The sequence below is a fragment of the Epargyreus clarus genome, unplaced genomic scaffold (assembly GCF_041222505.1).
Source record: "Epargyreus clarus isolate Ecla_fem2 unplaced genomic scaffold, WU_Ecla_fem_2.2 ptg000012l, whole genome shotgun sequence".
Lineage (NCBI taxonomy): Eukaryota > Metazoa > Arthropoda > Insecta > Lepidoptera > Hesperiidae > Epargyreus > Epargyreus clarus.
The window spans coordinates 5,102,846-5,125,994 of record NW_027332220.1 but is presented as its reverse complement, the minus strand read 5'-3'; the positions used below and the strand labels follow the sequence as shown (position 1 = coordinate 5,125,994).

The following is a 23,149-nucleotide window of genomic DNA, read 5'->3' as shown; positions in this document are numbered from 1 at the left end:
ATCACGCTTGGAGGACTCTAGATGTCTTCCGACTGTGATCTCGGAGTTTGTAAAATCAAAGGATAGACTAGAATCCGGCTAAAAATAACGACGTTTAACGTATAAAGTGACATGACGTATCAATTACTACGCACGTGACGTCTCAATTACTACATCGTACGAGAGCGACTGGAGTCGACTACACCAATTGGTGTATTCTATATGTTTCAAGTTTTGCCCGCTAGTAACATATATTTACTTTAGATCAATGGCTAAAACTATTTCGAAGAGCAACAACCTGTTTTCCACTTGTTTTGTTAATGTCAACCAGTGTGTAAGCTCCCTTAGCAGATTCAAACTATGTCCCCTTACTACGTCTACTTAATACGTGTGCCGGTCGATTTGATACCAGAACACACTGTCGGTTCATTAAATAACATCTAATGCACATTTGAGTCCATATATAGGTATTTACGTTCATTCTTTGTTAGTACTTGTTAGTATTAATTGAAGTTATTCGCTGCAGTGCAGTGCTATACTAGCTGTTGCTCGCGACTTCGTACGTGTAGATTATAAAATAACGAAATATGCCTTGTGGTGTAACTCGCATTTAAAATAGTAATAACTCAAGGTTTGAAGGGTTTTCATTGTTTTTGCGAAACCCTAATATTTTTCCTAAATGCCAATGAAAGACCCGTCTAAATCGATCTAACCGTTTCGAAGTTTAGCAGTGTGGCTTGAACAAACAGGAAGACAGACAAAAATATTGGACACGCTGTTTACGCCGTTACCAACGAAATATATTGTGCGCCGACTTATGAACTATATACTAAACAAACATTTATTTCAATTATTTTTTACTTTGTAGTGACATGATTTTTTCTGTTCCATGTGTAGCATATTTTGAACAATCATTTCTAAGTAGATGCCTACATCATTAAATGATGTTCACTTTTTCACTTGCTTATTAACGCTTCACTTGCTTATTTTTTTCTCGCTTTAAAATTTAATGGAAAACTTCAGCTAAGATTTTCTCAATATTTTCTTAAACGTGTATGACATACTAATTTGCGCTCATCATAATACTGGTAATAATATTTTCCTAATGTCGTCACCGATACGTGCAGTCAATTTACGTGCACAGTGCACGTGCCTTCTTGACCTTTGAGAGTGTGTGCACCAGTGCACGTGCCTTTGAGATCCTTAAGAATTTTTCTACACTCATACAGCAGCAGCAGTTTAGCGTAGGACGTAGGCACAGTACAAAATAGATCCTTATACTGTGACGTAGGTAATCAGGACTTCTGTTCGAGGTACCTATAAAATTCGTTATACGAGTACAGTATAGATATCTATATACAGTATAGAACAATTCATATGTCACTTCACGTTGACTGTACTTACACACGTTCAAATACTACTGCTCTAAATATAGATAAAAACAATATTAACGGTTGAAACTATTTTTTTAGAAGTGATTTCAGCAAGATGCCATTCCGGCGTTCAAACGACGCAGTACACTGGTTTGTAGGCGAGCTGACTTCCCGCATCATCGCCGAATCTGGTATACCGAGCGACAGGTTCCACCTCGGCAAGATCATCTTCCAGAGCTTCAAGGATGCACCAGATGCTGTTATGCAGGTAACTCTTGATTTTTCCAGGCTCGTTCTATAGTTGTAGGTATGTATAAATGTGGACTGAGGTGGTATTTTCAAGTTTCAAGCAAACACTTCAAGAAAATCAATGTTTTCAAAGAAAAAGAAAATATAGTGCCGGTACTCATGTACAAAGCGTATTTGTTAAATAATTGGCTTTGGTAGCAACTATTTATGTGCTGCTAGAACGAACTTTAAATTGAAAGAAATATCTCTTGTGTGAAAATAGAACAAACACACACACTTTATTATACAATTCAATATAGAGGAAATAAATAAAAAAACAAATAAAGGAAAAAATGAATGATCGAAATCGACCAAAGGAACGGAAGGCCGAAAAGGGGATATACCTATCCTTTTATGAAAATTCCAAGACTTTGTTAAGGTATTGTATGTACTCGTAGGTACATATCTATGCAAGATCGCCAGAATATATTTACCTACCCTTTACAGATTGACGGTGCCACTGGAATTTCAGAAACAAATGAAGTTGCTCTGCAAAAGTCAGTGCGTTGCGCAGTAAGCATGCAGAAGTACGGTCTTCAGTGTGGTGATACCATAGTGCTCATGGCTCCGAGCCATGTAGACATAGCTGCTCCGTTCTACGCTGCTCTTTACTTGGGTGTTGCCATCGCCGCCGTGGACAGGACTCTGGGTGTTAGTACGTATCTATTTTATAGATCTATCTCCTAATATAATCTAGAAAGGGAACACAAAAAGCTATATTTTTCTCCTTTTATACATCAATTTTCGAGGGTCTTCGCATTATTATTTTTATTACGCCGAGATCAGAATGCAGACTGATCAGGGACAATTTGAATCCGTTGGATAGGTTCTACCCAAAACATCCCATAGTCATAACATCATCATCATTGAATTGTTCTTGTAATAAAACTTAGTCATGGTGTTACAGTCCCGATACTCACGATATTTAATAGCGGTTTATCAATTTTTTTTCATCGCACATGCATCTTGGAAAAATAGTCGTAACCCACACCGGTTAAGGTAAATATCTAAAAAATATATAAACTTTTTGTGTTAACAATTCAGAAACATGTTATGATATTATTTCAGAGGAATTGCAAGGAACTTTCAACATCGTCAAACCGAAGGTTATATTCTGTCAAAGTGAAAAAGCGTCTGATGTGCAAATAGCCTTAAATGACCTAGATCTCAACTCGTTGATAGTGACTTTCGATAAGGGAGACTATCTCTGCAATTTCTCGGAGTTTCTGGAAAGTTACGGGGATGATGCAGTTATGGACGAATTCAGGTATGCAATTTATAATTCATCATCATCATAATCATCCGTTTACTGTTCCTCTGCTGGATATTATGAAATATTTAAAAGGAATTGCGATTGCCACTGGCAGAGTAGAGATTGATAAACTTTGTAAAATAAATGAAGAAACGTTTTTTGTTACGGAAACGGTTGTTTAAGCTTGAGATTTTAGCATAATAATACTTAATACTTATAATAATAAGTTAAGAAGATATTTAACTACCAATGTTTTTTTTAACCGACTTCAAAAAGGAGGTGGTTATCAATCTTTTTTTTATGTGTATGTACACGAATTACTCCGCCGTTAGTGGACCGATTTTAATAATTCTTTTTTTTATTGTGTAGAGACGAGCTGGAAGTTGGTCCCACTTAAATATGGTTATTATTTTTGCAATTATTTTTTAATAATTACCCTAAAGAAACTACTTACATGTGTTCTCACTTAAGAAGGTGGTACATACACAGTCGGTTTTTTTAAACTCAAAAAATATTAAGTTACCTTCGTGATATTTTTTATTCAATTAATTAATTGTGAAATTTATTAATTATAGTATTGTGAAATTAATTAATTATTGTCTATGTTTTAGTGCGCACATTATCATGGCTTACATTGCCCCAAGATTTCTGATTATTATCTTATGTTTGTTTCTTATCCAGGCCGTCGGATTTCGATCCCGAAGATACGATAGCGTTTCTTTTATCAACAAGCGGGACCACAGGCCTTCCTAAGTGTGCTGCGGTCACCCACAAGAACATGGCTATTACTTTGCCGTATACTATGTAAGAAATTTCTAAGAATAATACACAAAGCAGTAGAGCCAGTATCGCGAGGTACTCCCGTCCCACCTATTTCTAGCAGTTTTGCGTTTCGTCGAAAGGGTGGAGGATTACCAGCTGAATTATATATGAGACGAACATTTTAGTCCTCAGGAGTGGCGACCTGTGATCGCCTTCAGGCAGAGCCCTTGTTCTACATATCTGAAGATGGTGCAGATTTTTTTTATATAATATAGAAGTAGCCGACGAGCATGCAGTCCACCTGATGGTAAGTGGCTGCTGACGCCTAGGGACATCTGTAATCAACCCTATAGGATTAGATATAGCGGTGCCGCCGGAGTCGAACCACAAAGGATTCTACTACCTTCAGATGTCTATCGGCGTCACTGCACCGATTAAATGGACTGCTACCTCATTTTCCACTTCCATATAAAATTAACGTTAAACTCTCATAAAAAGATATAATACTTCATCGCAAACCTACAGATGAACTCAACAATAATTCATACTATAGGTCAGTTACAAGCACGGACGGTCTTATCAATAAACAGCAAAAAGAGATACAAAGGCAACTCAGTCATAAATAACATGAAGCTGTCCATCAGTTTTAAAATAACTGCCATTTTATGCGCGGTAGGTACTTACTACTTATGTACCTAGTTGCATGATACATAAAATATGTTTTTGAAATATATTTGCTTGTCTGTGTCGGACTGATTTTGGAAAGAGCATTTAGCTACTTTTTTGGGTATACAGAACTCGTACACAGAAGTACGAAACCCACTTACGAAATTTGTACCATTTTTGTACTTTTAATATTTTTATCATAAGTATCATAAGTAGCAGCCATATAAATAAATGTATTGTGAAAATTTGACGAAAAACGACGAACAATAGCAGTTTCTTCTATGGCAACCCTCATTAATATTCGAACCCTGTGACGGACAAACAGACAGCGGAGGCTTAATAAGGGTTCCGTTCTCACCGTAGAAACTAAGGGAAGGAATTTTTTTTGGCATTTTGTTTTAATAAAGTATTCATGTCTCCCAGGGCGAGATTCACTGATTTCCCGACACCGACTCGAGTAGCCTTGATCGGCTCGCCCCTACAATGGCTGACTGCGATCATCAACTTCTCACTGTCACCCATCCTCAGATACACCAGGGTTCAGACTTCAGACAACTTCACTCCGGAACACGCGTATCATCTGATAAATACTTATCGGGTAATGATCTAAAATGCATTTTACTTTGTACCATAATATAGCGCGAATTTAACGGAATATTTATAGATAAAAAATATATTAAAAATAGAAAGCTTGCAAACACAAAGTTGTTTTTATAAACTGCTTTATACTTTTCATTCCAAAAGTGGTCGTCAACTTATGACGATCACACTGGTGGACGTGGGCCGAACCACTAGTCGTCATAAACTTTAGTGTACATATCTACGAGTAACTACAATAAATTACAGTATGTAGGTAATCCCTATTAGTAATTAGTGTCAATATATTATGAATTCGCAATTGATTATAAACAAAATTAATTATATTAATTCATTTCAGCCCACCTATGCAATATTTAGTCCGACTTCAATGACAACCCTGATTGCTGGTTCCGACCAGTGCGATTTTACCTGCTTCGAACTTCTGATGCTGGCAGGCAGCGCCGTGCCGAAAGAACTTGTTGAGGAAATCAAGGTAGCTTGCATGCTCGTATTCCATTTCAATATAAATATATATACTTCACTTCATATATATCACTTCATTATTCTTTATAGGAATAGGAAAATGTAGAATCGATGTTTTGCGAATTTCAAGCAAAAATATACGTGGTCCAGAAAAAGAAAACAAAAGTACTCTATTTTATTTCTAGCCGTGAAAGTGGCTACTTAAACGTATATATTCCCTCTGTTCCCTCTGTGTGTTCTACCGGCTTTACAATGGTGTGTGTTCTAAGGAACTGTTCGATCTGGTGCCTACATCACCCTTCCTTCATCGCACCACCCGCCGAAGGATGAGGTTCCATCCACATCAGCTTGACCCGTGGCGGTCCTCCACGGTTCGGTTTGCACGGTCATTTTTACCGCGTACGTGCAAAATGTGGAATGAACTTCCTCCTGAGGTATTCCCTCAGGACTATGACATGGGGCTCTTCAAGAGGGGTGTAAAAAGAGCTCTCCTTCAAAGCCGGCGATGCATTGGCGACTCCTCTGGTGTTGCAAATGTCCATAGGCGACGGTGACTGCTTTCCATCAGGTAGCCCGTCTGCCTTATCGTCAGGTTAAATATAAAAAAAAAAAAAAAAAAATATATTTAAAATTAAAGTTGTAATATAATTTCAGAGAATATCACCAGAAACTGAAGTATTAGATACATTCGGGATGAGCGAATTGACAAGCATCGCGTTCCATGGGGACTATGCCCCTCCAGGATCTTGTGGGAAACCCATGGGCTGCTTCCAATACCGTGTAAGTAGCAACATTATCCTCTTTTTCCATATAGGTTCTTACGGAAGGTCACACGGATTGAGTCACCAACCAAGGGTGATGCAAGCAAAACATAGTGCGCCAGCTAGCCAGCCGCATAGCTAGTGGCGCCATCATTTGACAATTTACAGAAATTCTCTACTGGCTTTATAATATCTTATATATAAAATCGTCGTGTCACAATGTTAGTTACCGTACTCCTCCGAAACGGTTTTACCGATTTTCACCTAATTTTATATGCATATTCAGTAGGTATGAGAATCGGCGACTATCTATTTTTCATACCCCTAAGTGATAAGGGTTGTTCAGCCTTAACATCTTTTATTTATATGGCAACACGTTTGCCGGGTAAGCTAGTAATACTTATATTATAGGACTCAACGTGCTCCTGCAGTTGAAAGGACTGATATAATAAATGAAATTAAATTAAGATATATTGTATCATAACCACTACATAAGTTCATATCACTTTAAATTGTTTATTTACATTCATTGGAGGCATATTGTAATTTATCAATGTTCAATATTGATTTCTCGTGATTTATTAATTGTATCTATTTATTGCTCATGAGGTGAATTGTCCTTCACTCGGATACATAGTAGGTACTTATAATATTATTATTATAGTCGCCACCCGTCGCCCGCGCCAAACTGCTAGTCCGCTTTGAAGTTGTTGCGAGCAGGTATAGTCATACAATTTGCTATGTCGACGCGATTCATTTCTATATTCAGAGCGGACTAGCAGTTTTACGCGGACTATACTACTTATTACCTAGAATATTTACTCAGTGGTGGACTCGTCGGAGGCCCGGGCCGGAAAGTTGAATGGAGGCCCCCAGTCTAAATGTGTCATAGACTTATACTTCGCCTGGTTTTGACAACCTTTTTTTAGCTAATAGCAACTGTTTGGGGGCCCCATTAGGACCGGGAGCCCGAGGCATATTTACTTACAATATTTTTTTGTTTTAGTTAGTAAACGTGGACACCCAAGAAGATATAAACGAGCCTAATGTTCCAGGGGAGCTCTGGATGAAAGGGCCTGGAATTTTCAAGGTAAAATAAAAGATGGCACTGTATTAATTTTGCTAATTTTCGAAGATTCTGCCTTCCGTATTATGATAGCAATAACATGAAGCATGGCTATAGCTTAGGAGGGATCTAAGAGGAGAGGTGTGGTTGATGTCAGCAAAAACAAGTTGATTTTTTTATCATCCTACGCTGAGAGTCAGAAATAAATGGGAAAGGTTTTCCTGTTGAACGACTTTTTGTATTCTCGCCCAATTTCGGTATATAGCACATAGGTGGTATCCTTGTATAGGACATAGGTGCGTCCATGCATCTGTTATTTACTTCAGGATGCACGTTTGCTATTATAACCTGCAAGGTCTTAATTTGCGTAATTAGAATTAAAATTGTATGGTGCAATAAACCAATACGGTCTTCTCGAAAGACGGCGATGCATCCCCTGATGTTGCAAATGTCCATCTTTTATATTCTAGTAAAACAAAAACTATTTTTATCGTCAAATTAACTATTGGATTATTTCCAGGAATATTATAACAACCCGCAAGCAACAGAAGATACTTTCGCCGTAGATCGATGGTTTAAAACTGGTGACCTATTTTATAGAGATGAAAACTGGAACTTTTTTTTTATGGAAAGAATCAAATTATTACTGAAATATAAAAGTTATCAGGTAAGTTTTTTTTATAATATATGTGTAGAAAACAAGCATGCAGACCATCTGATGATAAGTGAATTAGAAATATGTAAGCAATCTCAGATAGGATTGGAGTCATACCTAAGGTCGGCCACAGATGCGTTGCTACTAGGGTTGTTGCGAATATCAGCATCAGCATCAGCATCCGCTGATTATCAGCTTTCTTTTACATATCAGCATCCGCATCCGCAACAAAAGATGCTGATATTTAATGCTGATATTGAAATTGTAACGTGTTCGTTAAAGGCGAGACCGAGCTTAAATCACGTGGAGTTTTGGCCAATCACAGAAGTTTATAAATACAAGTTGTCATCAAACAATCATTCGATTGTATTGACAACGTAATTTGGTCAGACATCAATAACTTTCGATCATAGTTCAATCAATCAATAACAGAATTATGTATTCAATTCATAATGCCACATCCAGTGAAAAGTGTAATATGACCAAATATTTCGTTATTGAACATAGATACGACACAGTGTAGTTTTTGTAAAAAAAATAACAAATAAATGCCGACTTCTGTGTCACTGCAGAGTGGAGGGTAGCTGAAGTGGATGTTGGTTTGGTTCTGAAGTCGGTGCTAAATATATTTCGTTGGATAACGGCGTAAACAGCGAGTTCAATATGAGCGCCGGCTTCGGAGATATGTGCTGAGCCAAAATTTGTTTCAGTTGATTTTCGTTTTGTAGTGACATGGAAGTCGATTGTATTTTTTAATTATTTTTTTTTCACCTTTTTTAGTGATGACATACTAAAAATCTTACAAATGCACTAGTCGCCCTTACGATTTTTGAAAATTTCCCCTCGATTTCTCTGGTCTGCCATCATCAGACCCTTATTTTCTTATAATGGAACTACTTTGGAAATATCTTTTTTTCCAACAAAATAAAAATCATCCAGTTCGGTTCATAAACGACGAAGTTATTCGCGAACAAACATAAAAAAGACATATATACGGTAGAATTGAGCAACCGCCTCATTATGTGAAGTTGGTTAAAAAATACTATTCTCGTAAGGGACGTACAAATACCTCAGTATAAAATATATTTATATTTAGTATTTTTAAATATCAGCATCAGCATCAGCTGATATTAATCTGAAAAAATCAGCATCAGCATCAGCATCCGCTGATCTAGTAAAAACCTGCATCAGCAACAACCCTGGTTGCTACCCCTGAGGACTAAGTTAGAACGCTTGTATGTACCTATGTACCTCTCTTAATCGTTAAGCTGAACAATAAGAAAAAGCTTTATAATAAGTCGTTATACTACGATGTCAGCACTTCGCTGATAGATGGCGCTGATAGCATTTAAATGAATCTTGGAGCAGATGGCGACACTGGACTGCTAATGGATTGTCAATTTGAATTCGGACAAGAAAATATTCTGTGAAAATTACTATAAAAAGCTGGATACGAAGTATCATTGTAATACAAAGATTTAAACAACGGCTTTCTGTGTTCTACTTTGAAGGGCGTATTAAGCAGACGTACTACCTCCTGGAAAGTAGTCAACGCCGCCTATGGACATTTACAACACCAAAGGAGGCAATGCATCGTCAGGGTTCGATGAGAGCTCGTTTTGCACCTTTTTGAAGATTCCCATGATATAGGGCTCCGGGAAGAGCTCAGGAGGAAGCTCATTTGGTTGAAATAGGCATAGCGGTATGCCTGTGAAGTCAATCTAATAGATCTACCACCTTTACTTAAAAATATTATACTACTAGTTTTGCCCACGGCTTCGCCCGCGTTTAAAAGAAAATAATATGACATATAATCGATTAAGATATTAAAATAATCGATTTTTTTGGTCCAAAAGATCGATTCTCCGATTAATCGATCTTAGATCGCCATCCCTACTTCCCATGGGATTGCCGGGATAAAAACTATCCTATGTCCTTTCTCGGGTCTCAGACTATCTTTGTACAAAATCTCATTAAAATCGGTTCAGTGGTTTAGGCGTGAAGAAAAGACAATCAGACAGACAGACAGACAGAGTTATTTTCGGATTTATAATATTATTAGTAAGGAGTAAGGATTTTCCAGATATCCCCTGTAGAGTTAGAGAACGTGATCCGCCAGCACCCAGGGATATTTGACGTGGCAGTGACCGGTATACCGGACCCCGAGTGCGGCGACCTGCCTGTCGCCTGCGTGGTACTGCGCGACGGATCCCAAGTCACCGCTGAGGAGATCAAGGATTTAGTGAAAGGTATTATAATTTGTTAGCAACTATTCGGCCTTGAATATTCCCTGATTCGAAACCTAGGCACAGACTTCTGGTTCTGAACCTTCATCAACTCATTTCTGTCATTAAATTTGGACAAGGGATTTCTCTCAAAAAGTGAAGGATTAAAATGAGGATTAGTAGATTTCAAACGTATACAAATTTGTTTTTTTTTTTATTATAAAGAACACGCAGGAATCTTGGGTTTCTTGTGATGTTAGTTTCCCCTATAGTTAGTTATGTTATTGTTCCTATAGTTCCGGGACTAGAATAGGGCTACGGTATCCCCTGCCTGTCGTAAGAGGCGACTTAAAGGGGCTTTCGGGGTTGTCAGCGGCAAGAGTGGGAGCTCGAACCGTCTGGCAAGCAACCCCGGGAAGGATGGCGGTATGAGTGGTCGCATACCGTCGTATACACCAGGTGTGCGAGAGTAGGCACCCGATAGGGGCATCGCGCTCGGAGGACTCCGGTTGTGTTCCATCGGAGATCCCGAAGTTCTCCACCAAGCACTAAGGACGGCCACTGGAGGGGTTTAGTGTGGAAAAATCCCACATAATATTTATAGCTTCAAAAACCGTAAGTAAGCTACATTACTTATTCTATTTTCAGAATCTCTATCAAACTCAAAACAGCTGCGCGGTGGAGTCATATTTGTAAATGAAATACCGCTGACTGCGTCTACTAAGATCCATCGACGGAAGCTGAAAGAAATGGTGGTCAATATGGAGAGGCTATGAGGAACCATTGATAGCCTGGCTGATGTCTTAGTTTCCAAACACCAACGTAGATAGCACATTTTAAGCGTAACGGATACTCATAATACGAATACAATTTATGATCGTGAATCATTAATCAATAAACTCGTTCGAGTCCATGGTGAGCAATAGGTGCTACTATTCGATATCCAGCCGGATAGTGTTTAGGTCGCCGGATAGGTCGGATATCCGTTGCATCACTTATATGAAGCCTCTAACCTTGGGCCAAAGGCTTCAACTGAGGTGTTTAGGCACCTATAAAAAGATTCAAGTTTCTTGGATTTGAAATATTCGCACAAAATAAACATAATTATGAACGAGAATATATTCATATTAGTCTTAAATCATAATATGGTGGACGATTAGGTATCACTATCATTTCATAGCCTAACAGTATTAAGCACTAGTTATTTATTGTGTAATAGGTTTATTTAATTTATTTTATAAAAAAATTTACTATCAACTAACTATAACTATAAAAATATTTACTATAACACTAATCACCTAATTAGTTTTCAATGGTTGTAATACTTCTTTACATTTTTCAAAAAATATCTTGTTGGGAAGTTGTCCTTTTGAGAATTGTTTATGTACCTATTGTTATGTGCAATGTACGTAGGATCGTAGCGGGAACTTCACTGTCCACAAAGATTAGGGACTCAATCTTTACGCACGTTCGTTCTTGTAACTTTGAACAAGTACGTAATAAGCACAAATATAATTATGTACATGCCTAGCCTCTTATTTGGACTCCAAACTCCTAGCTTTAACTTGTGAAAGAGACAATTTTAATGTTACAATAATATATAATAAATCAACGAATAAAATATAATATTATACAAAAATATACACATTTATTTAAAAATCATCAATAAATACAGTCAATTACAAAGTACATAACAATAAATCGACGAACACAATGTTTTAACAGTCAAATAGTCATTAAAATGTAGGTTTTAAGTCAAATTTTTATAACGGGACTGTAATTTGACAAACTCACGGAACCACGAAGAGTTTTCTTTTGGAGATTCTGTAACAAAAAAAAATAAGAATTTTTAAGACGAAAATGGAAAAGTAAAAAAAGCTTGCAGGTTTTTAGAAACATAGAAGTGGCACACGGTAGACTGCATCATCTGATACTAAATGGACCATGGATGGATGTCGCCAATGGACATCTGTTATCAATCCCGGATAAGATAGGACTTATCTTGCACATCCTGAAGACTAAGTTGCAACGCCTCCGAGAAGTATGTCTCCCTTACCACACCCTTCAAAGCGAAACACAACAGCGCTTAACACTGATGTTATTAGTCAGAAATAGGAGTGAAGCTGGTGCCTCCAGAGTGAAACCAATAATAGTTCTGCCACCTTGAATTCATTGTCATGTCACACCAAATATATGTACATGCAAAATTTTAGACTAATTGGTTGGAGTTAATTAATTTTAAATTTAGTTGCAAGATCACATACATATACACCAAAAAGGCAAATTTTATAAAAGTTTGTAAAAATCAACCTATGGCAGTACCTTTTTGAAAATGTTAGCCATTAATAAATTAGTCTTTTTAATGTTTTCTTTCTTCAACTCCTCCTTCTTCCGAATAACTTCTGGCAGCGACTTGTATATTTTCTCAGAATGTCTCTTCATTTCACGTTCACTGATAAATTTTGGTGAAACTGTAACGAAAAGTGGTAAATAATTAGTTTTTTTAGAATATATTTTGATAAGTGTGCAAAACAATCCGTAGTTGTGAGGAAACCTCTACGACATACAGTTCTTAGAAAAATTCTCAAAGCTGTGTGTTTAGTCTACCGATAAGCTCTTAGACAGAGCTGTAGCCTAGACCTTAAAACCCTCTCAGTTTGAGAGGCCTGTGCCCAGAGGTCGGATAATAATATTAGCCGTTCAGAAAAACCAGTAAAAAATTCTATTAACATATCTCCAGGACATTAAGTTTGTTGAAAACGAGCATGAAATCTACCTGATGGTAAGTGGCAACTGCCGCCCATGGACATAATTGTAACCAATCCCAAATAGGATTGGTCTTAATCGAGGTCTTTTACAGATCCGTTGCTACCCTTGTTAACTAAGATGGAATTCCTTTATTATTATATCTCCTTTACTCTTCACACAAAAACAAAATTACACTGCTGTTATTAGAAAGAATTAAGTATGGCGGTAGGCTTCTCAAAGTCAACGTACAAGGGTTCTACCACTTTTTATAATTGGCATGATGACAGTATTAAAAAATCAAAGAATAAATGAACAATATATTGAAAGGATTCTCAAAAATGACTCAGTTTTAAAAAGAACTAAGATTTATTATATTTTCAATTTGATAAAAGTATAAAATACTGCAGTCGGCCATCTTGTCTGAAACGCTAACGGGGCGCGAATGACGTCATTTTTGGGTATGTCACTGAATTGCTTGAAATTTTGTATGGGATGTTCTAACGTGACGTTACCAACGGACGCCATGACACTCGCGAGCGTTTTCGCGCTTAATTCAAAGTGGCTATAAACAAATGCTATTATTTTCATTAATACTGAATTTATTACCGAAATAATACCATTTTGGGAATCGGTAGACATGTACCTACGTTATAGAAGGGGTTATCAAAATTTGTCATAATGCCTATTACCTTTCTTACGGCGAAGTTCTTCGCACAATTGCTTAGCAAACTGGTGAAGCTCCTTATCAGTCAACGCGCTCAATGTCTGTTGTCTGTCCAGCTGCAGTGACAACAGTTTGCGCTTGGCATCCCTTTCACTTGCTCTAAAAAGAAAAGGTAAGACTGTGTTAATATGACAAAACGGGAAGGTTTAACACGTAATAGTAAAAACTACATACTAACACAAAACACGGTCTAACTAAGGCCTAGTATGCATTGGCAAATAGCAAAAATGGAAATCTTGCCTACATTATCTGACGTACAGTACAGAAATGTCCTAGGAAATAAAGCTACAAAGTAAACAACGTCTATCAATGATGTGCTCCTTGTCATATACTATCTATTATACGTCAACTGTATAGTATTATGTAATAAAAGTTAGAAACATTACCATTTTTTTACTACATTAAAACATTATAACATCTATTCCGTAAGGGAAATTTATTTAAATTGAGTTATAAGTTACTGATGAATATTGCAAGGGAAATCGAACGCAATCTTTTTAACGCAACTGGAATTTAAGAATACCAAGGTACGGCGTATAATTTTTATTTATTTTACGCATATTTTTACGGGCGTTTTTCGTTAATTTAAACCAAACATCCACTAGTCAATAATATAAAATATAATTAACAGTTAAAGTATAAGCATTAATACATTTACTTTTTACATTTACACTAATACACATAAAAATAATGAATCACATCAATTCAAAAATCCAATGATCTCACCAATCCTTGTTACTTCACTCTGGGCGTTCATAAAAGGATCAACACAGTGGCTACAAGTCATGGGCATACCTAGAATTATATTTTTATAAAGTTTTTTATCAACTGCTTAAAAGATTTTAAGCATCGGTTTAACTAATTTCTTATGAATCTATCTAAAAGAAAAATGTAGATGTTATGATTTTTATTTTAGCCATATATGGGTATTTTTTTTTTAATTATAGGAGTAGCAGACGAGCATGCAGTCCATCTGATGGTAAGTGGCTACTGCCGCCCATGGACATCTGTAATCAACCCCAGATAGGATTAGATATTCCTATCTTAGGTCGGCCACAGATGCGCCGATGCTCAGAAAAGTCTGTCTCCCTTACCACACCCTTCAAACCGGAACACAGCAGCGTCTAACACTGATGTTATTAGGTAGAAATAGGTGTGGCGGTGGTGCCGCCGGAGTCGAACCACAAATGGTTCTACCACCTTCCAATTAAAATGTCTTATTATATAGCGATTTCAAATGTTTTTGATAGTCTACAATTGAGAAAATTGCAGTAGTACAGAGTCTGTGTAGGCTGTCCTTTAACTGTTTATAATAGGTTATTTGATTTATTTTCAACTCATTTTAAAAAAATATTTGTAGTGACCACAATTTGTACATAATATTGAGATGAAAAAGGCTCAGGGAAAGATGTCCCGGCAAGAGCCTATGAGTAAAAATCTATCCTGACAAACAAAATATCCTCCAAAAAATTGCTTCATAAAAATAACTATAGCCGCAAATAACTTTAGTTCCAGTAATTAAACTATTCGATACAAAAATAATGAGTTTCTACTAACAGTACCTCCACAGTACACATTGCAAGGATCCAAGCAAGTATTGGTCACACATTTCGGTGTGTGCACTACAAACATTTTGACGTACGGTGGGACGCACGACTTCGGTCTGAAGTAAGAAAAATTGGTGAGCTCGTTGGAATTAACTAATATTTTTGGAAGTGATTGAAGTAATACAACTTAATGCAGTCTACTGTGGTGGTAGAGGGCCACTGCCGCTAAGAGATATCTGTAGTCAATTCTATATAGAACAGGGTTTAAACCTGAAGTCGATCACAGATGCGTTGTTACATCTGGAGGCTATGATGCTTGCCTCATATGTAAGTCGGCTTAATCACCTCTCTACCGGAAGTAGTAGGTGTGATGGTGATAGCCCCCGATAGAACAGTATTGATTATACCTTTCAAACATAGCCGCTACCGCCACAGACATTTGCCATCAGCCTTAAATAAGATTATCTTAGAACATAGATGCGTTGCCCCAGTTGTCTAAATTAGACTTAATATATAAATATTGCTAAAAAGAAAAAGATTTCTTACCTTGTCTCATTGATAACTTTCAAGCAATCCTGACGCTTAGCACTCTTTTCAACAAAGTCTGGTCTGTTCCTTTCCAAATACTCTCTGACAGTATAAGTGTGTGCTTTCTTAAAAAACTCTTCAGTACTTGATATTTCCGATTCATTGGGCAAACTCCTAGACCTTTGACCTCGTATGGGAGACCGCGGGCAACAGTTCGGAATATTTCGTTCTAATTTAGCCGACATTTCTTTAAAAGGTATATTTTCATTTTGTTTTCTCTTTGAAGGAACTTTGACAATTATGCTTTTAAGTGGACGAGGAATAGCTTCAGCAACATCCTCACTCATAACACTATCCGATGTTTGTAAAATTAGGTTGTAGGCAATACACTTCTTTTTCGATTTGTCAGTTTTAGATTTTTGCGGTCTACATTTGTGTCGAAGGCAACAATGGTGGACTTGCTTACACTTGTCACAATTTGCAGACGTAGTACTCGAAGTCTCGCAAGTTTTCAGGCCATTGTGTGATTTACATCGTTTTTGGTGATATTTTTCGCATTCCTTTTTAATCTTATTTATCACCTTACATGTGGCAGAATCGGTTGAGGTAGTGGGAAAGTCGGTTGAAGTTGGAATTTCAGATGATTCGGTGGGACATTTATTGGATTTAGATCGTTTTTTAGTTAACTGTACTCCTTTATCGACAAACGTCTTTGTAGAACATGTTTCAATACAAGCTCCGTCCTTTTCTGGAACATCGGCTTTTTTAAAACAAGAAGAATTGCAGGCATTATTACTCGATGTTTTATTCTGCTCATCTGTACTATCGTCAGTATCTAATAGATAGTTAAGAAGAGTCATAATCTCCTTAAAACACTTCTTCCTTTTGCTTCCTTCTACGTCATTTTTCGAATACCGTTTTGTTATGCCTTGTATTAAATCTAACAAAGGGTCTTTATTTGCATCAACTTCAGGTAGATTATCAGTTTCTCTAATAGGAGATTGTGTTCTGCTTTTCGATTCTTCCATTTTCGTAACTTCCCCTTTACAACATTTTGTTGAAGAACTAGCGCTGGAACTGTCAGGTTGACTTTGGATTTGACTTTTACACTTTAGTTGTTGCTCAAATATAGTTTTTGGAATATCATTACCGTTTTTATTTTTATAATTAGAAAATTGACACTGTTTTATAGTTTTATCCTTGATTAGATCAATGTGAAGTGTATCAAGATTTTCAAATTTACTTATATCTGTGTTAGTACGAAATAAAGGCTTGCGAGTATTAACCTGGTCTTCTTTAGGATAAGTATTATATTTCGGAATAATTCCACAACATGTATTAACCGTACTTTTATTTAGAGGCACTGTTTTTTGTTTATCGTTTATTTTGCTTCGTTTATTATCTTCAATATCATACTGATTCGTTGGTTGTAAAATATTGTCATCATTACACTGAACGCTTTTAGTGCAGTCTTCTCTTAAAGAGGTAAATTCTTCAACCACATTCATTGATTCGGTCCCAACGCCCTGAGAATTCATTGCAGGCTGCTTTGATTCGATATAATCAGGTTTTTTTGTTCCCAAGTTAACTTTAAGCGTCATATTAGTACCCCTTATCGGGATTGTAAATTGGTCTGAAAAGTTCACATTTTGATCATTATCCACCGGTTCAGTGTTGGATTGTACTTCTTTGTCTAAATGTTCAACGCAAGAACTATCAACAGTCAGTTTTTCTTTAATATCAATTTCACCTGCTTGTATAGATGTATCTTTAATACTTTTGTCATTCGACGACTGGAATACTTTCTCATTTGTATGCTCATCAGTATTATTTTCTGCATTAGTTGATGAAATTTCTTTGTACTGTTCACTAATGAGTTTGACACACTCATTATCATCTATGATATTAATATCAGATATGGAAGGGTCAGAAAGCTTTGGGTTTATGCTGATTTCAGTTTGAACGCTTCTAACAGCCTCACGAATAAATGATTTAGGACTCTTGTTTCCATATCTCGTATCTCGCTTAGACTTTTGATCTTGATCAGAGGACTGAGAGCTAACACTTTTCACGCTAGATTTACGTTGTAACATTAAATTTAAATTTACATTAGTCTGTGATGACTTCGAGTTCTGAGTCAAAGGTATATTATTTGAACTATTACTACTACTACTACTTTTCTTGTTTACTCCCAAAGCATCAGGTGTAAATTGTTCTTTTAATATATTTGTTTCAGCGTCCTGAGTATTTAAAGATTTTTCTTTACATTTACATACATCATCTTTACCACATTTATTGCTGTCGGTATTTGAATTTTTAGTTATAGAATTGCCCAGTTGAACACTCTTATTAACCAATCGTGAACATTTGTATAGAAGAAAATTTTCGGGTCCACATCCTGACATTTTATTCTCGTCAGTACATAAACAAACATATTTTAGTTCTCCTGTTTCAGAACTAGATACAATTTCCGCTACATTTCTAGGTGATTCCTTTGCGCACCGTATACATGGAGTATATGTAGGAAAGTCGCTTTGGATTTTTCGCTTTTCTACTGGACTGTCACACATAAAATTGACTTGAACAGAACTATCAGTAACTCCAACTTTAGCATGATCGGTGTGGAATGGACAGCAGCAATAATGATGGTCAGTTTTGCTACATCCTGCTTTTGAAGTTTGAATAGCATTTTGAATTCTACTTTTCATACCTACATTTTTATTTTGACCATCAGAATTCCCGGACGAGAGTGTGAATACAGAATGACTTCTCTGTTTATTGGGAAAAACATAAGGGTCCGTATAAATGTTAGAGTTAGTATGGCCTTCTAATTTACTTGCATCTCCAGATCCATCATTGTAATTATTTCTTGTCAAATCTTTTAGCAAACTCTTAAGCTTACTTCTTGTTTTTAGATCAGCTTGAGCTATTTGGGAAATTGCTGTTTCAGAACTAACCAGTTTTTGTTTTAAGAAATTATCTTTATTTTTTAGATGTTTTTTGTATGCTTCTTCTCTTCTCAAGGCTTCCAAATACTTCCTATATAGTTCTTCAGAAGATGTTCTCGTCATTCCTATGTCTGAAGAATTCTTTTCTTTACTAGACTTATCAGAATCAGTGTTAGAACTGAAAGCCGATTTAGTTAAATTCGATGGAATTAATTTTTCAGAATATGAAAATGCTCTTAAATTTGGAGCACTTTGTGATGTAGATGCTACATCATTTGAATTAAATTTGTCTGCTCGTAAAATAGATTTTTTTGGTTTATTTAATTTGTGTTTTTCTTCAGTATTGTTGGCATCGGAGCTGCTTGTTGTGGTATGATTTCCTTCTTTAAGGCCTGTTATTTTACTGTTAAAACTAAGGCCTGAGAGAAAGTCAGAGGAACTGCCATCATCCCTATAATTTGACTTGATAAGTCTTTGCACTACTTCTTTAATAAGCTTCTTTTTAAGAGTAGAATCACCTTCATGCTGTTGTAAGACTGCTTTTAGTAAGTCTATGCTTTTTTCTAAATCTTTGGTAAAAGAATGTTTCGAACCTTTACTGGAATCTGTAGTAAGACCTGCACTTGATTCCAAACTAGATTTATTACCAACGTTTGCCTCCTTGCTTTGGCTTATTTTCATATGGTTTTGGTTATATATGTGGCCAGGCATATATTCAAAGCTCTCAGCCTCGGAAATCGGTTCTGTTCCCTTCTCTTGTGAAATATTTTCCCTGTCAACTTTTAATTTGCTTTTGTTTCTCAACTTCTTCCTTGCGATTCTCAGCTTTTTCTTCCTATTCCTGTTTTTTAATGTATTAAGACTTATTAAAACAGGAAATTTCTGAGCAGTCAATGAAACATTATTCAGTGTGTTTGTCAATTCAGTTGATTTATCTTTATTATGTATCAGAGTAGTTTGAATTTCTTTGTCAAGTTTTTCTTGTACATGTGTTTCAGTTTCAAAACTTTTCTCTGGTGACACGGATATATTCTTCTTTATGTTATCAATATTTATTTCACCATCCTTTTCAACATTAAAAGATATATGTTTGCTCAGATTAACACTTATAGACTGTGGGAGGTTTGCTTGGGAACTGTGAGGTACATTTAATTCAACAAGATCAACATCCTTCTGATAAATCTTTGTTGTTTTCTTTATCAACCCCTTTTTCCCTTTAGACTTTGTTTCAGTTTCTTCGAGTGGAGTAGAATGCGACGTAGGGGGTCCCAGTTCTAGATTTTGCCTTGAATCATGTGAATACTGTTGCTGCAAAGCCATCCTTTCTAATGTACTTAGACTGGAAGCTGAAGTCTTCCTGTCACTTTCATTAGCATAACCCACATCTGCTAAGGAATCCCACTCTAATTTCCTTTGTGATGTAATGCTGCTTGTCGGTGAATGGGGCTTGTTCATAGAAGTGTCTAGAGTTGCGTCATTGGCTAGAAATATTTACAACAATTTTTAATAACATAAAAAGCATATTCTAATTAACTAAAAAAGAGAAATTAATTACCAATTCAATAAATAAATCCTCAATATTCAATTCAATAAACCCTCAGCACATTCTCAGTTACAAATATTATTGGTTTCATTGTGTGGTGGTTTTAACTAAGTCTAATAGCATTAGTCGCATACTATAGTGGTATAATTTTTTTATAAAAAAAATTTCATATAAACATTCTTAATTTATTTTTTACATAATTTATTGCTATAGACTTTAAATATTTACTAGCTATTCTGAACTACACACTAAAAGACAAACAGAACCACATATGTATTTCTACTATTTATGAGAAGTACATTGGAAAATCTTGTATAAGTGTTCCTCCCTTACTACTTCCTTTTAACTAGAACACTAGAATTTATCACTGCTGTTATAAGGTAGAAATGTGATGCAATGATGGTTCTAAAGACCGTTGTTGTACAATGTTTAAACTTTTACTTATTTATTGTTCAATAACAAAACATCTGTGGCCAACCATAGATAGGACTACACCCCAATGCCATGTTTGTATTTTTTTTTATAATATGGCAGTAGCAGACAAGCATCAAGTCCACATCATGGCTACTGCCTCCCGTGGACATCTGTAATCGACCTCAGATAGGATTAGATATTAAGCTGGAACGCCTCGGAAATGTATGTCTCCCTTACCACACCCTTCAAACCAGAACACAGCAGTGCTTAACAATGCTGTTATGAGGCAGAAATAGATGTGGCGGTGGTACTGCCGGAGTTGAACCACAAAGGATTCTACCACCTTCAATGTAAAAATACATGAACACCCAGACCTAATCTAAATTAACAATTTTAGATATCTGACCAGTAATTGAACCAAAAAGCCCTTTGCACATCAAACAAGGTATGTGGACAACTCTGCTATGTTTGTTTAAAATAATTATTTAAAAGTACTTACATTTTTGTGACTGAATATCATAAGACTTTACTGACTCCTCTTCACTGTCTCTAGAATTTCCAGGAGCACCTTCATCCGTGATTATCGGTGGTGATTCTGAATCAGATTTCTCATGTTCCCTGAAATGTCTGCGTGGAATAACCTATAATAGTAAAGAATAAAATTAGATTACTATTCAATGCCCCTTACTAATACCTAGCAAGTCTGAAACCGCAAAAAATATAACATTGTTTTCTATACAAGTGCACGCACTAGTGACTTTTTTCAGTGACTGATTTTAAAAACGTAAATTGTTACAATTCGACTATGATTTGTCAAGCGCGTTTTTTTGTGTCCCATAGTAAGTTTTCTTTTTCAAGTACATAGTTTTCTTTTTTTATAATATAGGAGTAGCAGATGAGCATGCAGTCCACTTGATAGTAAGTGGCTACTGCCACCCATGGACACCTCTGATCAACCCCAGTTAGGGTTAGGTATTCCTACCGGAGGGCAGCCACAGATGCGCCTCTACCCCTGAGAACTAAGCTGGAACGCCTGGGAAAAGTATGTCTCTCTTACACATCCTTCAAACCAGAACACAGCAGCGCCTAACACTGCTGTTATTAAACAGAAATTGGTGTAGCGGTGGTGCCGCCGGAGTCGAACCACAAAGGGTTCTATTACGCTATACAATACTATACAATAGTACAATACAATACTTTACAATAGTATTGTAACGCCCGCATTGCGTTTAACTGCATCTTTTTTTGCGGTCTCGATGGGTGGGCGATAAAACTAACAACTAACCTTCTGTTCGCCAGAAGTCCATGATGGTACTGAAATGAAGCCAAATGCCAACCACAGTGCATGTTTGTATACATTTTTCAGCAACATGTTCAGCTATTTCTATTCTACTTATGTTTAACCACAGTGCTTGCTAAGCCTTAATGTATTCAAACTTTGCCTACCAAAAATTGACATTTCACAATATATGATATGCAGGATTTATTAAATGTTTTACTGATCCACTGCTGGACAATCTGACATCTATCAACAATAGAAGAAGCTTGGAGCATAATTCACAATGCTGTATCAATGAGGATTTGTGACAAAACTTATGGACAATTGAGGGTAGATGTTTCAAAGCTACTATGCCCAGTTGGCAGGCATGATTATAATATTTTTAGATCTGCACATGGTACACAGTATAGTTTTAGTAAAATTCAAAGTGGAAGTGCTGAATATATTACACTATAGTTTATAACTGCCTCATCCTTAAGTAAATTGTAACAAAGAATGCACAATCATAAAGTCACAATAAATAAAGCTTTCCACATTTACAATTCACCATCATGTAGTTCTGTTCAAGACCGTTATGGTAACGGCTGCGTTACGGGTCGTCAAAATACTATTGTTTACTATAACGATTACGTAAATGTTGACAGCGGTAAGCAAAATTATTCAATAGTTTTATACCTGTAAATTAGATGGTTCTGGCACGGAACATTTGATAGAAATTCTACACAATTCAGTAGAAGATTCACTTTTCTTTTCACCAGAATCTGAAGAATCGCTCTGTGACTTCATGTTCCTCCAAAAGGTCCCCGCGGGGTCTCTGATCTCACTTGGCGCCGTTGACAACGAAAAGAACTGCTCCAAATCTCTTTTGCGTCCAACTTTTTTATAATAATCCAAAATCAAATTGTTAACAGCCGAATGAGACGCGTCAACCGAAATATTATCAATCCGCGAATCCTCAACATTTTCCATTACTTTAATTTGATTAAATATTTTTTACTTCATAGTCACCAAATACATCACGATTTATCTTCTTTTTTCAAAAATAATAAGAATCTACTATATAATCGTTTCGTATAAACAAAACAAAACAAGTTGGTATTGTAAATTCAAAATTTAAGATTCAAATAATTGACAGTTAGTTTGACAGTTTGACACCATTGACGCATTTTATTTTATTATCAGGATTTCTATAGCTGTAGATTCTTATATTTTAAGTCCAACTATGCATCGACACATTATTAAAAGTAGTTTATGAACTGGCCAGTTCACATTACCTTGGCGGGGGCTCGGATTACAGAGACAATAAATATATGATGATTATATTATTTA

At 36.2% G+C, this 23,149-nt stretch overlaps 2 protein-coding genes across 6 annotated transcripts; one reads left to right on the top strand and one right to left on the bottom strand.

Moving 5' to 3' along the window:
- Nucleotides 1–360: 360 nt before the first annotated feature.
- LOC140746181 (luciferin 4-monooxygenase-like) lies at nt 361–11,533 on the top strand. Of its 4 annotated transcripts, none has more exons than XM_073078219.1 (12): nt 361–446; nt 1,452–1,620; nt 2,088–2,295; nt 2,709–2,907; nt 3,574–3,696; nt 4,744–4,918; nt 5,258–5,392; nt 6,037–6,166; nt 7,154–7,233; nt 7,730–7,876; nt 9,948–10,113; nt 10,738–11,533. In XM_073078219.1, the coding sequence occupies exons 2-12, from the start codon at nt 1,468–1,470 to the stop codon at nt 10,863–10,865; spliced, it is 1,644 nt and encodes a 547-aa protein (XP_072934320.1). In that variant the 5' UTR covers nt 361–446; nt 1,452–1,467; the 3' UTR covers nt 10,866–11,533. The 4 variants fall into 4 exon arrangements, with proteins under 4 accessions (XP_072934320.1, XP_072934321.1, XP_072934322.1 ...); XM_073078220.1 differs by having other exon boundaries at nt 382–446; nt 1,455–1,620; XM_073078221.1 differs by lacking the exon at nt 361–446 and adding an exon at nt 976–1,292.
- A 184-nt stretch (nt 11,534–11,717) lies between these two features.
- Nucleotides 11,718–22,942, bottom strand: LOC140746180 (uncharacterized). 2 transcript variants are annotated; one of them, XR_012102753.1, is made up of 7 exons: nt 22,496–22,942; nt 21,041–21,182; nt 15,655–20,065; nt 15,124–15,224; nt 14,288–14,356; nt 13,527–13,660; nt 12,476–12,560 (listed from the first exon to the last, which is right to left on the bottom strand). XR_012102753.1 is itself a non-coding variant. In XM_073078218.1 (6 exons), the coding sequence occupies exons 1-6, from the start codon at nt 22,787–22,789 to the stop codon at nt 11,845–11,847; spliced, it is 5,199 nt and encodes a 1,732-aa protein (XP_072934319.1). In that variant the 5' UTR covers nt 22,790–22,942; the 3' UTR covers nt 11,718–11,844. The 2 variants fall into 2 exon arrangements, 1 of the variants encoding a protein (XP_072934319.1); XM_073078218.1 differs by lacking the exons at nt 14,288–14,356; nt 15,124–15,224 and adding an exon at nt 11,718–11,913 and having other exon boundaries at nt 12,412–12,560.
- Nucleotides 22,943–23,149: the final 207 nt, after the last annotated feature.